The sequence below is a fragment of the Corvus cornix genome, chromosome 1 (genome assembly GCF_000738735.6).
Source record: "Corvus cornix cornix isolate S_Up_H32 chromosome 1, ASM73873v5, whole genome shotgun sequence".
Lineage (NCBI taxonomy): Eukaryota > Metazoa > Chordata > Aves > Passeriformes > Corvidae > Corvus > Corvus cornix.
In genome coordinates, this window is record NC_046332.1 from 54,412,801 (window position 1) to 54,425,049 (window position 12,249).

The 12,249-nt window shown below is 43.3% G+C and overlaps 1 protein-coding gene across 5 annotated transcripts in view; it reads left to right on the top strand.

Moving 5' to 3' along the window:
• The window catches only part of CAB39L (calcium binding protein 39 like), a 59,964-nt gene extending 47,715 nt beyond the window's left edge, over window positions 1-12,249 (top strand). For 4 of the 5 annotated variants that reach the window (XM_019286349.3, XM_019286350.2, XM_019286348.3 and 1 more), the window contains 4 exons: window positions 683-742; window positions 2,282-2,347; window positions 3,007-3,150; window positions 10,394-10,734. In XM_019286349.3, the coding sequence (XP_019141894.1) occupies window positions 683-742; window positions 2,282-2,347; window positions 3,007-3,150; window positions 10,394-10,573 (450 nt within the window). In that variant the 3' untranslated portion in view covers window positions 10,574-10,734. Of the gene's footprint in view, window positions 1-682; window positions 743-2,281; window positions 2,348-3,006; window positions 3,151-10,393 lie in introns of all 5 variants that reach the window. The other variant, XM_010400425.4, reaches the window with a different exon arrangement.

Here is a 12,249-nt window from a genome sequence, read left to right on the forward strand (position 1 = left end):
GGGAGAGGTTTTTTAAGTTTGAATTAGTTGGCCTTTTAGAATGGGAGGCAGCCTGTCCAGCTGTCTGAAAGGTCTGATACTGCTTTGTGTCAGAAAGCCAACCTTAGGCAGAAAAAGCTCTACAGAAGGGACTCATCCCACTTACCTGAGACCCTTTCCTGGGAAAGAAGTGGAGGTGGAGGGAGCCTGGATGGCTTAGCTTAGATTGGTGCCTAGGTTTCATTATTAAATAGTGAAATGTATATACAGTGCTTGAATTTGAGTATTCCTTGTCGTATTCTTGGAGGTGAGCAAGAGCAGTTCAGGCTTAGTGTCATTCCCAGCATGTAGATCACTTTTGGCTTGGAGACCATAGCTCATCCTCCATAAAGGATTAATTTACTTTATTCCATTTCCCCATCCCTGTTTAATGTGAATACTGTGCACTAGGACCTGTCAATAACAAGAAAAGGTGGGAGGGAAACAGGAATAAAGAGTACTAGAATAGTTCTATATTGATTCTGTTAGCATTACATTAACTGAGTTCTCCCTGAAGTCCTACTAAAAACAAAATGAATGTAGTATTGTCTGTAGAAATCATGTTGTAAATGCTTCTGGTCAAAAGTGCTGAAAGACATTTGAGAATCAAGGGACAATCAAAGGAGCTTGCTCTCTCAGGTAACCTTTCTCTGTTCTTCCCCAGGACCTGTTAACACGACACAAATTGTTGGTGGCAGAATTTCTGGAACAAAATTATGATGTAGTAAGTATCAATGCTGAAAGACACTAAAAAAATCTATTTATGCTTGGCTGGAAAAAAACGCACAGGGGGTTTTTGATCCACATCAACTCCTCACACAGGGCTGCAAAACCAAACACTGCTTTGTACTGGAGCAGAATCCACGCCTGGCATGTGAAATGCAGGTACCCCCTCTGCACACACCTGCGACACAGAGCAAGGTTTCAGGAGAACTCATAGTTTAAAAGCAAGTTTTATTCCTTGCTGTGTGCATCGGATCTCCTCACGTGTGAATGGAACTGAAACTTCGCATGTAAACAGATCATGGGGGGAAATTTGTGCATAGTTTTAAACAGTTTTGTGACACCCCAGTACTGATTGGCCATACTGGTGTTATTTATTGTACTTTGGGACAGAGAAGAAGAGTTACTGAAAAATGGTTTAGCATTACTGGAAGTTACATGTACCTAAATGAGGGACTGAGGTCTGAGTATTCCTATTATCTTCCTAAGGCGATTAGTCCCTTGGTTAGCTGCTGTTTTTCACTTTGATTTTTTGGCTCCATTTTGGACCAAATATGGGTCAGAAAAATTCCATTGGATTAAACTAAAATTGGACCGATACAGATCATGGAATTAGACTGTGGGTTATGTTTTCATGTTACCTGAGGTATTCTTTATTTCATTGCCAAAATGAAAAGACAAATTTCTTTCATTCTGGTTACCATGAAGGTAATAAAGAGCAGGCTTATTATTGCTGAGTCACAAATGCAGCTTAGCTGGAGCAAAACAAGTGTCTCTGCTAATCTTTTCTCTTAATACTGAAGCACTGCACTGGAACAGTCCCCATTCTACATTTATTTAACATTTAAAATTTTTAAGTATTAATCGCCTAAGCGAGGTTTGGGGTTTTTTTGGTGACTATTGGACCGCAGTGTTGATTTTTCCCGCTTGTTTGGTAGATGGTTTGAACATACTGCAGCCTTCTCTCTCAGTCTGCTTGACCACAAGGTTCCCTTGGACCATCCCTGCAAAATCCAGCACACACTTTGCTCCTAATGACCCTTGCTGGGCAAACAGCTTTAATGAGTGAGGGTGCTGAAGGCAGGCGAGGTGACACCTCACAAAAGGAGCATTTGGGATGCACCATCATCATTTTGGGATGTTGTATTAAGTCACACAGCCAGGCACGACCACGATATGAGTGAGTGGATGTTATGTGCTGGACCCACGTGTCCTTGCAGCAGAGTCACCCTTCTGTAGGAGAAGGCTGTCCAGGCACTGGCTTACTTCTGTCCCAGTTGGCTCACACTGGCCCCTGTTCCATCCAGTCCATATGTGGTATTCTCCCTCTGCAGCACTTGGAAGAGGAGTGTTCCTGGGTGTTAATTCACTGCATGATAACCAACCAAGAGAAAAGGCCACAAGAGCTGGGCCTGGCATTGCAGTGAAGTGTTAGAGGGTGGCACTGCTGCAGCCTCTGCTGCTCCTCTGAGGTGAGAAGGACCAAGAGAAGGAAGGATGCACATGAATCTGATGCATTTGTGTTTTCTTGTTACTCTAGATCTTTGAGGATTATGAAAAACTCCTTCATTCTGAGAATTACGTAACAAAGAGACAATCTTTGAAGGTAAAATCTCTCAGCACTTTCCTCCTAAATTTGTACTCTGTGTTATGCAGAATATCAAGGTGCATGTATGGTGATGGAGCAGCCATTTTTCTATCAAAGGAAGAACTAAGGGCTTATGATGCTCTTCCTGAAATGCACAGGAGCTCACTGTGTCTTTTCTTTCCTGGACCTCTGGTGAAGCATTGGGCCATTTCTGTGGAACAAGCACTATCCCTTTTCCTCTGACCTCAGATCTATGCTTTGGTTCAGAACGTGGGTTACAATGAACTTGGGAGTAACATGGCAGTCTCTGGTGCACCAGGTGTGACATAGCCTGCACATGGAAGCAGAGGGGGGTGTGAATGTAACCCGGGAATGAAATGAAGGTATCTTTGTGGGACAGCTGTACTACACTTGCTTCTGTCCTAACTGCTCACACCAGCTCCCATTACACCCAGCCTATACACAGGATCCCTCTCTATAGTATTTAGAAGATGAGCATTATTGGGCATTAAGTAACCCACTGCATGATAAGAAGTCTAGTTCCTTTTATTTTTGTTTAAAGGTAGTGACATTGAAACCTCTTAAGCAAACATTGAAATAGGCTGCTGCTTTCTTTGTGTTCAAAAATGATGCGGTGAACTGAAAAAAAATGTGTTTTTTTCTAATTGTGCTTAAAGCTTCTGGGTGAACTGATTCTGGACCGACACAACTTTGCCATCATGACGAAATACATCAGCAAACCAGAAAACCTGAAGCTGATGATGAACTTGCTGCGAGATAAAAGCCCCAACATTCAGTTTGAAGCATTCCATGTGTTCAAGGTGAGCCAGTATGAGTTGTAGAGGTGTCAGACTTTCTCTTCTCCTCCTAAAAGTGTCTTTCAAGCTGGATGAGAAGTCCAAAAAAGTAAGGCAAAGGTTGGGGTTTACAGTCACTTCTAGCATTTGAGAATGTCATAATTGAAAACCTTTCTATCACTCACCCTCTGATATCTGTTTGCCTGCCTTCAGGTGAGACCTAAAGCAGCATTTTTTTTGGTTTGAGCTGGCAGTAGTCAGTCAAGTAGCCATGAGCTACAGGTAACAAATTATACAACTTCTAGGTAGTATCCAGGGGACCTTCTCCCAACTCCTGGATCATTTTACCATGTGATTCTGGGTAAAGATTAAAAAAAAAGGTCTTAAAACTCTACATTAAGATTAAAAGTAGATGGTGCTGGTGCTGGGCATCAGGGCAAACACAAGTTGCTTCTAAAGGTATTGAAAAGGCTTGGTAAATCTGAGCTTGAAATGAGTTTAATCCTTCCATCATTTTGCGGTGACATTAATGCAGTGTTAAACAATTACCAGACCCAACCAGTGTCCCTTTTTTCATGATGATTAATGTTAATAAGTTAGAAGTTTACCATTTTCTTATCAAAAGAGTTCTCTGCTCTGGGACAGAGAGTGAGTCAGATTGTTATGCAAAACTAACTCTTAATTTGGAATGAACATGTTAATTTCAAACTATAAATAGAGTTGTTAATGATTATCAGAAGAAGAATTTTGAGCCTCTAAGGATATCCCTTCCCTAAGTTGGCTAAGGAAAATACCAGATAACACCAAATGACTGTGGAAAGAGGTTACATCACCCTCCACAAATTCAGGGTGTTTCGTTGAGTTTTATACTTATGCCATTTCTGATTTGGAAAAAAAAACTTTCAGATCTTCAGTGTGGAGACTTAGAGAATGTGCAGCTTCTCCAAAAAGCTTTTAGTTTTCTAAAAGGAAAAAAAAAGCTTCAAGGAGGATTTAAAAAAAATTCCTTTTGTGAAATAAGCAGCTTGGTAAGCTGTTCCCTTGCTGACTTCCTCCAGTCAACTAAGCCACTGTGAGTAACTTGTACTCCTCCTCCTTATCTCCTCCTCCTTATCAGGAGGTGTGTGGCTCCAAGATAAGTGAGCAGTCTGGCTCCAGACACTTGCAGCCTTTGAGATGCCAATGGGGAGGAGGTATCAGAGGATTGGGCTTTCTTAGCCAGTCTGTGAATAAAAGCAAGATTTTTATTTATGAAAGGAGTGAGTTGCTGTTCCTGAATTCCTTGGGAATTGCTGATTTCACTTATTTTAGGAGGCATTCAAGAGGACTTGGAATAATGTGAAAGAATTCCAGTGTGCAACCATGGCACACATTGCTGTTCCCCCCATTCTGCCTTCCCATTCCTCCTTTCCAATATCTTGCATTCCTATTTCCAGTTAGAGTGGGGATATTGCAGGCTCATCCTTGCTTGACCACTTGCAGTTGCTGCCATGTGGACATAATGCTTGGACCTTGGAGTGCCAGCAAAACAAACCATGAGCAGCAGTGGTGTTGTATCTCTTGAGTTCAAAGGGTCAAACTTTGTCCTCAGATACCTCCATAAAATTTTGTTGGTCTTTTCCAGTGGTACCAGTCAGCAGCATTTCAGCAGGGCCAAGGCATTCCCATGGCATTTCTCACACTGCCTCACACACACAGTGCCCACTGGGGCGGGGGGGGGGGAGCTGCAGACTCAGAGCAGAACCTGATCAGCTGGAAATTGCTCGTTCACAAGCACCAGCACGACACTATAGAGTAACTGTGGAGGTGCAGCAGCTCTCCTTTTAGGATCCTCCTAACTGAGGATCTGGGATCCCTGGATGTAGCAGCCTCCAGGTCCTCACCAGGGGGTGGGTCATTACAGGGTATGTTACAGAAAATTACACTGTGAATGAGCTTTGTAGAGGCGGTCAGAGAAGCTCTTTTCCCTCTAATTTCACTTCTTAAATTGAGTTCTAACTTCTTGAGAACCACTGAAATCCTTAAGTATTTAAGGCTATTTGTGCCTGTTCTGCAGTGTCCCTGTCTCCTGTTGCTGGGTTTGTGTCCCTCAGCCTGGTTCTCTTGTCAGCTGTAATAATTCCATGTTAATGTAACTGGGAGAGGAATCTTGTCCTCAGCTTCTAATCTCATCAATTTTAAACTGTGTCTGCATTTTTAAATTATGCTTGCAAAATACCTATGCAGTCCTGGATGAAATTACAGTAGGCTAACCACAGTGATTTGGAATCAAAGCTCTGCAGAGAAGTGGATACTTGCTGCTCTGTCTGAGCTGCCAAAAGATTTGGGTTTAAATTACCTGATTTAGATGTTTCACCAGTTAGACACAGTTGAAATGAAATGTTTTTGCTTTGTAAGCATCCAGATTCCAACACTCCCATGCCCCAGCTGACCCAAAAAAAAGGCTCTTACTCCCTGAGGCAATTTCTAATTATTGCAGATTTGAAACTGTAAAATAGAGATTAAAGTGATGAGCACTTGTAGTGCAAACTTATTTTGCAGGAACATTTTGTGGTTGAAAATGCCAATATCCCCAAGATCTGAGAATATTTCATTCATCCAACCTACTGTGAGTGGAAAAATGAAGACAGAGTGCCCACTTGCAGTGCCTCTTTCCATTCTCCACTTAGGAGATGGTTGATCTTCCTCCTAACTCCAGCCCCTCCTCTTCCTTTTGCCTGAAAAAAATGGACCTTCCACCTTGCAGCACCATCCTAAAGGTCTGCAGCTGCTTTGTAAAACTGGATGTCCCAGACAACGGTATGCAAAAGGATTACCCAGTATTTAATCACGAGGAAAAGCTAACACACCTCACCCCTTCCCTCCTCCTTCATAAATAATCCAAGGGGATCAGTTAGAGTTGTAGGCTTGAAGAGTCACCGGTTTTTCTCTGCAGTGATTTCAGTGGATAGATGTCAGTCCCGAGTGCACACATTCTGGGGATCAAATATTGGGAAGGGCTGTCCAGCTCCTGTGAGGGGTTTGTGATGTGTTTCATTAGTGGAGCCTACTTTGAGTTTGCCTGTCTGTAGGGGAGGCCGTATCTTTCAGATGTATGTGAACATGGTGCAGGTATTCCTTTGATCTCACATATTCACAAACAAAGGCTAGGAACAGCTCTCCTGGATTTCACTTAAACAATTTGCTGATTTTGAGGAAAACACCCTGTAGCAGTGAGCTGGGATTATGCAACTTTCTTGTTCTTAAGGACACATTTAGCAAGATACGTTTTACAGTTTAAATCTAAAAATAGAATGGGTACACTGTGTTTTGTGACCTCAGTTTCATTTTTCCATTCTCTTTCATGCACATTACGAGCTACCTCCTGCAGCTTGCTCTGCAAATGGCCTCACATAATTTGACCATAGTGACAGTTAGCTCTTGGTATGAAGCTGAGGCTGTGTTTGTGGGGATGTGTCCTCTCTGTTTCTCAGCTGGATACTCTAAAGGGCAGGGATTATTATGTGAAGCATTGTGCTATAAGCAGCATGAACAATGTGTGTTCTGTGTGCGCAGTGTCCTGACAGCAACACTGTGCATGACCCCAGGGTAAGTCTTAAAATACTCGGTCCAGGGCATCCAACCTCTGTAATCACTTTTGCTCTGCTGTTGTCCCAGAGGGTGGTAATGCCTGGCTATTAATTGCAAGGAAATAAGGTCAAATTCTCTAATTAAGTAATTTTGATGTTTGTTTGAAGAAATACATTAGGACTTTTAATGGAGAAGGTAGCAACAGTTGCAACAGTTTGGACAACTTTTGAAGCTTCAGAGTTGCTTTTCATTCCAGGCCTTTTGCAAACACTCATGAAATGGAGCTGTCTCTGTGTTGAGACAGCAATATTTAGAGTTAGAATTTTTATATGGGTACTGTCTTTATTTTGGGTCTCTGTCTCTCTCATCTATCTGAATTTGGTGCTCTAGAACATACATCCTTTGATAATAAAAACACAGGTTAAACAAAGTTCTCTGTGGTTTGATCCAACTTCGTTTTAGTTGAAAAGTTCCAGACAGCATTAATAATGTTTCTGGTTTTAGGGATTGATCTCCTTCTCTATGACAATACAGACTTCTGAATGAGGGGGACTCTTCCTAACATAAACTCTTGTGGTGGTCCTACTCCTGGGCTCTGTGAAACTGGTCAGTTGATACTGGCAGAACTGATTTTGTTTGCTTAGCCAAAGTATTGAATAACATTTCAGGAATTTTCTGGTCCTTGAATATTCTCCCTTTACGAGTCCCTGTTGACACTGAGCAAGACTGGCAGTTGAGATGGTCTTTGTTTGAATGTTCACTTTGCCAGTTTTGCAAGGGGAAGATTGTAATCTATAAATAATTGAGCAGGAAGATAAACAGGATGTGATGGCTTCTATTAAACTAAGTTCTTTGTTATTTGCTATGGTAATACCAGTGGTAGGACCAATATGAAATGCTATTTACTAGGTTTACCACCAACCTTCCAGTTCTGTTTGCAGAGCAGAGACCTTTTACAAGAAGAATCATTTAGATTTCTTCATTTTGAGAGTCATCCTTCAGACAAATATTAAGAAGGCCTAATATTCATTGAAGGAAGATGTTCAGCACTTCAAGGTCAGGCCTTTGATAGCTTCCATTTGCATTGTCATCAGATGATTTCTGAACATGTGGGACCTGACTGTGTATTTAAAGGTTTCTTCTCCTTGTCACCAAGGGGGAACTGAACTGCAAAATAAAAATTTCTTAGGAAGATCTGTAAATCCCTGTCTGTAGGCTTATATCGTGCGTTTTCCCCAAGGCAGTTCATCCAGATGACTAGGGGCTTATCATAGTCCAAATCCTGGAAGTATCCAGCTTCCATAAGCATGATCACCTGCTGTAGGTCAGCACACAGAGAGCTGCTTCCTGGGGCTGCTCCAGCTGAGAGCATGAAGTGCTGCAGCCTCATCCAGAGCCAAACATCCTTCTGTTCCTGAATCTTGTGTGAGATCTCAAGATTCATATTTCCTAGATAAAGCACAGACTGGAAAGCTGTAAAGTACCTTCAATAGTGATTTACCTCCCCAAACCCTTTTTCTCCCAGCCATAGGGGAACCAGTGCATCAACAACAGTATATCAAAGTTATTTGCAAAGGAGGAGATGCTGCTCTCAGATGCAGCAGCTGTTGAGAGTCCCTCAAGTGTGGTGAGAGCTGTGAACTGGCCATCCTACCCACAGGCAGATGTGGCCCTGGTATGAGGCTGCCCTGTGAGTACGTTGGGCATCGTGCAGGAAAGTGGCTGCTCAGAGGGGATCCTTGGGAGTGGAGGCTGTTAGTGCTGCACTTGGGAAGTTTTAGGTGGCAAGTGGGAATAAAAAGGAATTATTTAGGATGATAGCTCAGGGTAATTAGGGAAGGGCAAGGTGAAGGCTGGTGTGAATAGCTGGAGATAGTGTACTGTCACTGGGACCATGGCCTGGCCACTAGATCAAGGAAAACTGTAATACACTTGGGGAGTGTTCAGCCAGCATGGCAGAGATTGCAGCTCTTTCTGCAGAGCAGAGGGCAAAGTACCTTGTGGCAGGGACTCCTAGGAGCAGCCTGAGGAGGAGGGATCCAGAGGAGACAAAAGCATAGACAGAGATTAAGACTATTCTGGCATCAGGATGCCAAGGTTTAAGAGCAGATGCTTTGTCTCACCTTTGTGAAATAAAGAAGTACTTTTAGCTTCCTGTTTGGGCAGAAGTACTCAGTGGGGTGCTGTTGGTGTGTGTTGAACGTCACTCCTTCCACACGTTCCCCTGATGTGGCACTTTCCCCACCACTTGTATAACATCCTCTGATTTTGGAGCGTGAAGCCTAATGGTGGGTCCAGTCTGAACCCTGCCCCGTGCTTTGCCAGGCGTTATCTTAGGGACAAGAGGCTGTAGCATGGCCTGCCAGGACAGAGCATGTGTGATCCTCATCAGGTAGCACAGCTCCACCCTGAGCAGCTGGATGTAGCCCAGGTTTTCCTGTGGGCACAACCTCAGTGGAGACAAAGGGACCTGCAGAAGAGCCCCAGATCAGGAGCCAGCGGTGGTGCCTCCTGTGCTCGGCAGGACAACATGCCATTCTGTACTGTCAGCAGATGTTTGTTTTCATTCTGGTTTGGATAGGCTTGGAGGGAAACTGGACACTTTCCAGTTCTGTCCATCCTTAATTTCTTCTCATCGGGTAGAGAATAACTGGAGTTATTTCTGTCGTTGCACAAGCGCTCAGGCAGTGTTTGTTGACCAGCCATGGTAACCTCGGTGCGAGCCAGATGTGGGAGCTGCTCCCAGGGTGGCCAGGGTGCGCTGCACGTGTGTTCCTACCACGAGCGCTGTGCCCCCTCTGCCCCTCCTAGTTGACATCCCCAGAACCCCATCTCTGTGGCATCCCGAGGTCCCTGAAAAGAGCCTTTCACCACTGGCCTTTGCCACTAGCCTTAGGTTTGCACTTAACCCAGAGAAAATGTTAAAGAAACAGTGTTGTGGCATGAGGGGTCATGTTCAGAGCTGTAAAATGCAGCTTTAGTGATTACAGGAGGAAAAGTCAGAGCATGGGTAGATTTATCCTTAAAACCTACTATTGAAGAAGGCCAGTAAGCCCACACTGCTGGGCTGGCTGTGCCAGGTGAGTATCTGTGTCTCACGTCACCTTCCTGCATTGCCACTTTCCTCTGGTCAGCAAGGTCTGCAAAGGTGCTGGGCACACCACAACCCTCCTGCTCCTGCTGCTGTAAATTTCCATGCTCCCATGAATGGATTAGGCAGAGGGAAGTGAGGCCTCTGACATATTTTTCCAAACCAAAACAAAGCTGGCAAGTCTAATTTTAGGCCTGGTTTAATATGGCAATGATATTGATACTGACACAAAGCTTTTCCATTCTCCTGATAATTAATTTCTGTGTATTTGTCTTGCGGGTGGGAAGAGGCTGAGAATTGATAGCTCCCTCTCAACAGCTGGGTTTATAGTCAAAAGCTTTTATCAACAAAGACCAAAATTAAAGGGAAGTGATACCACACATGGGCATAGTTTTGCTTCCAATTTGCTCTTGAACCAATATGTTTGAATTCCTCTCTCTCTCTGCCTTGGAAGGAGGCGAGTAGCAGTAGAGTATCGGCCTGCTAGCCTTCAGCTGACTTGTTAGAAAGTAACTTATGGGGATGTTGTGACTGATGTTCCTCTGTCTCTCTCTGTGTCCCCACTCCCTTGCTGTCTCTCTGTGCTTGATTTTGTTTGCATGTTAGGTTTTTGTGGCCAGTCCAAACAAAACACAGCCTATTGTGGAGATCCTGTTGAAAAACCAACCCAAGCTAATTGAGTTTCTGAGCAATTTCCAGAAAGAAAGGACGGATGACGAACAATTCACTGATGAGAAGAACTACCTGATTAAGCAAATCCGAGACTTGAAAAAGCCAATGGCATGAAGAACACCTCTTGTTTTCCACTGTAGGCATTAATCTCAGTTGTTAAGTTCCTCTGTGTCCCTTAAACACCACAATAGTGCTTGAGAAGGCACAGCAAGTGCCTGGTTTTTATTTTGTCTTTGTTCCTAGATGTCAAGAGTATAGGGGTTTTACATGAGAACTAAAAAAACCAAAAATCTAGAATAATATATTATTTTTAATCAAGACTATAATTATTTATGTCAGTTTAGAATCTCTCTGTAATAGACGCTGGTTTGACAGATGTTTTTTTGTGCTCAAGAAGAATGAACCTCTTTGCTTAACTTTATCAGCAAACTCAAGCTCTGGCAAGTGCACAGAGCAGGTCTTCTGAGGACTGTGACATTGTTCCTTTGCACCTGTAGTTGTGACTTGGTTCTAGCGCTGCACACACACACAAGACTGTGAAAGAGTACATTGGTCTCTGGAGTTAGCTGCACTTATAGGTCAGGTTTTTTAGTCAAAACTACAGAAGATGAAAAAGCAGCAAAGGTCACATTTTTGCTTCATTTTGTGTTCTTTCGTAATTTTTTCCCCCTCGATCAGAGGTTTTCTATTCAGTGCTAGGGAATAGATGGATATATCAGCCATCTGAGCTGTTTCTGCCTAACTCCCATTTCCCTGTATGTCATCTATCTTGTGCTAGAGCACAGGCTTTTCCTACCAGCTTCCAAGCAGTCCCATGAGGAGCAGCCCCACGTACATGGTGCTCACATGCCTCGTAATGGGAAAAGGCAAGGGCAACCCCCCTCCATCAAAGGCCGTGCTGTATTGCCGATAAAGTGATCCCACACCTATGGAAACTATCCATAGTCAAGAATATTGGCTGATAGCCAGAGCTACTTGGCTGAATTGTGACAAGGGCTGAGCCTCAGCACCGAGGAGGGTCCTCAGTGTCCTTCCATCTGAATTCCAGTCCTGGCTGTGCGAGCTGGGGCTGAGCTGAGTTCAGCAAGGGAATAATGAAAAAGCCTCAGCCAGATCTGCTGCATGGGTTGAGGTCCCTGAACCTGCAGGTGCTGTCACAACTGAGAGCATTTACTCCATACCAAGGCTGGGAGGCCCCTGGGCAGCCCCAGGCACCAAAGGCCATCTGTAGTCTGGCATTTTCTGTCCTTGTTCATCCTGACATGAATTCAGGTTCTGTGTTACAGTTGTAGAAAAGGAGGTTGTTGCACCATTTATGTTGTAAGTTTAATAAGCTCTATGGTACAGACAGTGTTTTCCTTGTGTGTTTGAAGAGGTTTTGGGGTCTTTTGTTTTCTAACAGGAAAATGTTATTCTGATGCTTTGTTAGGAAGTGGAGTTTGAGAGCAGGGAGTGGAAATTTCTTGAATTTTTGTGGACAGCCTAAGTTCTGAGTTTTCCTATTTGCTGTAAGAAAGTTCTCTAGCTAAAACTCTAGCTAATGCTTCAGGTAATAGGTGACACTGAATTGTAAAAACAGAACAAACCCTTTTCTTTCATTGAACTGTTGTATATTGAGGTGACTGATACTTTAATTTATGTGCTTTAGAAAAGGGAAGAAACAGAACAGATTGTGGTCTCATGTTTTTTTCAGATGTCAGATACACACAACAAATGTACATCTTAGTTGCCTGGAATTTAAAAAAAATTATTTACAAGCTATTAAAGGCATGATTACTGATCACCCTTTA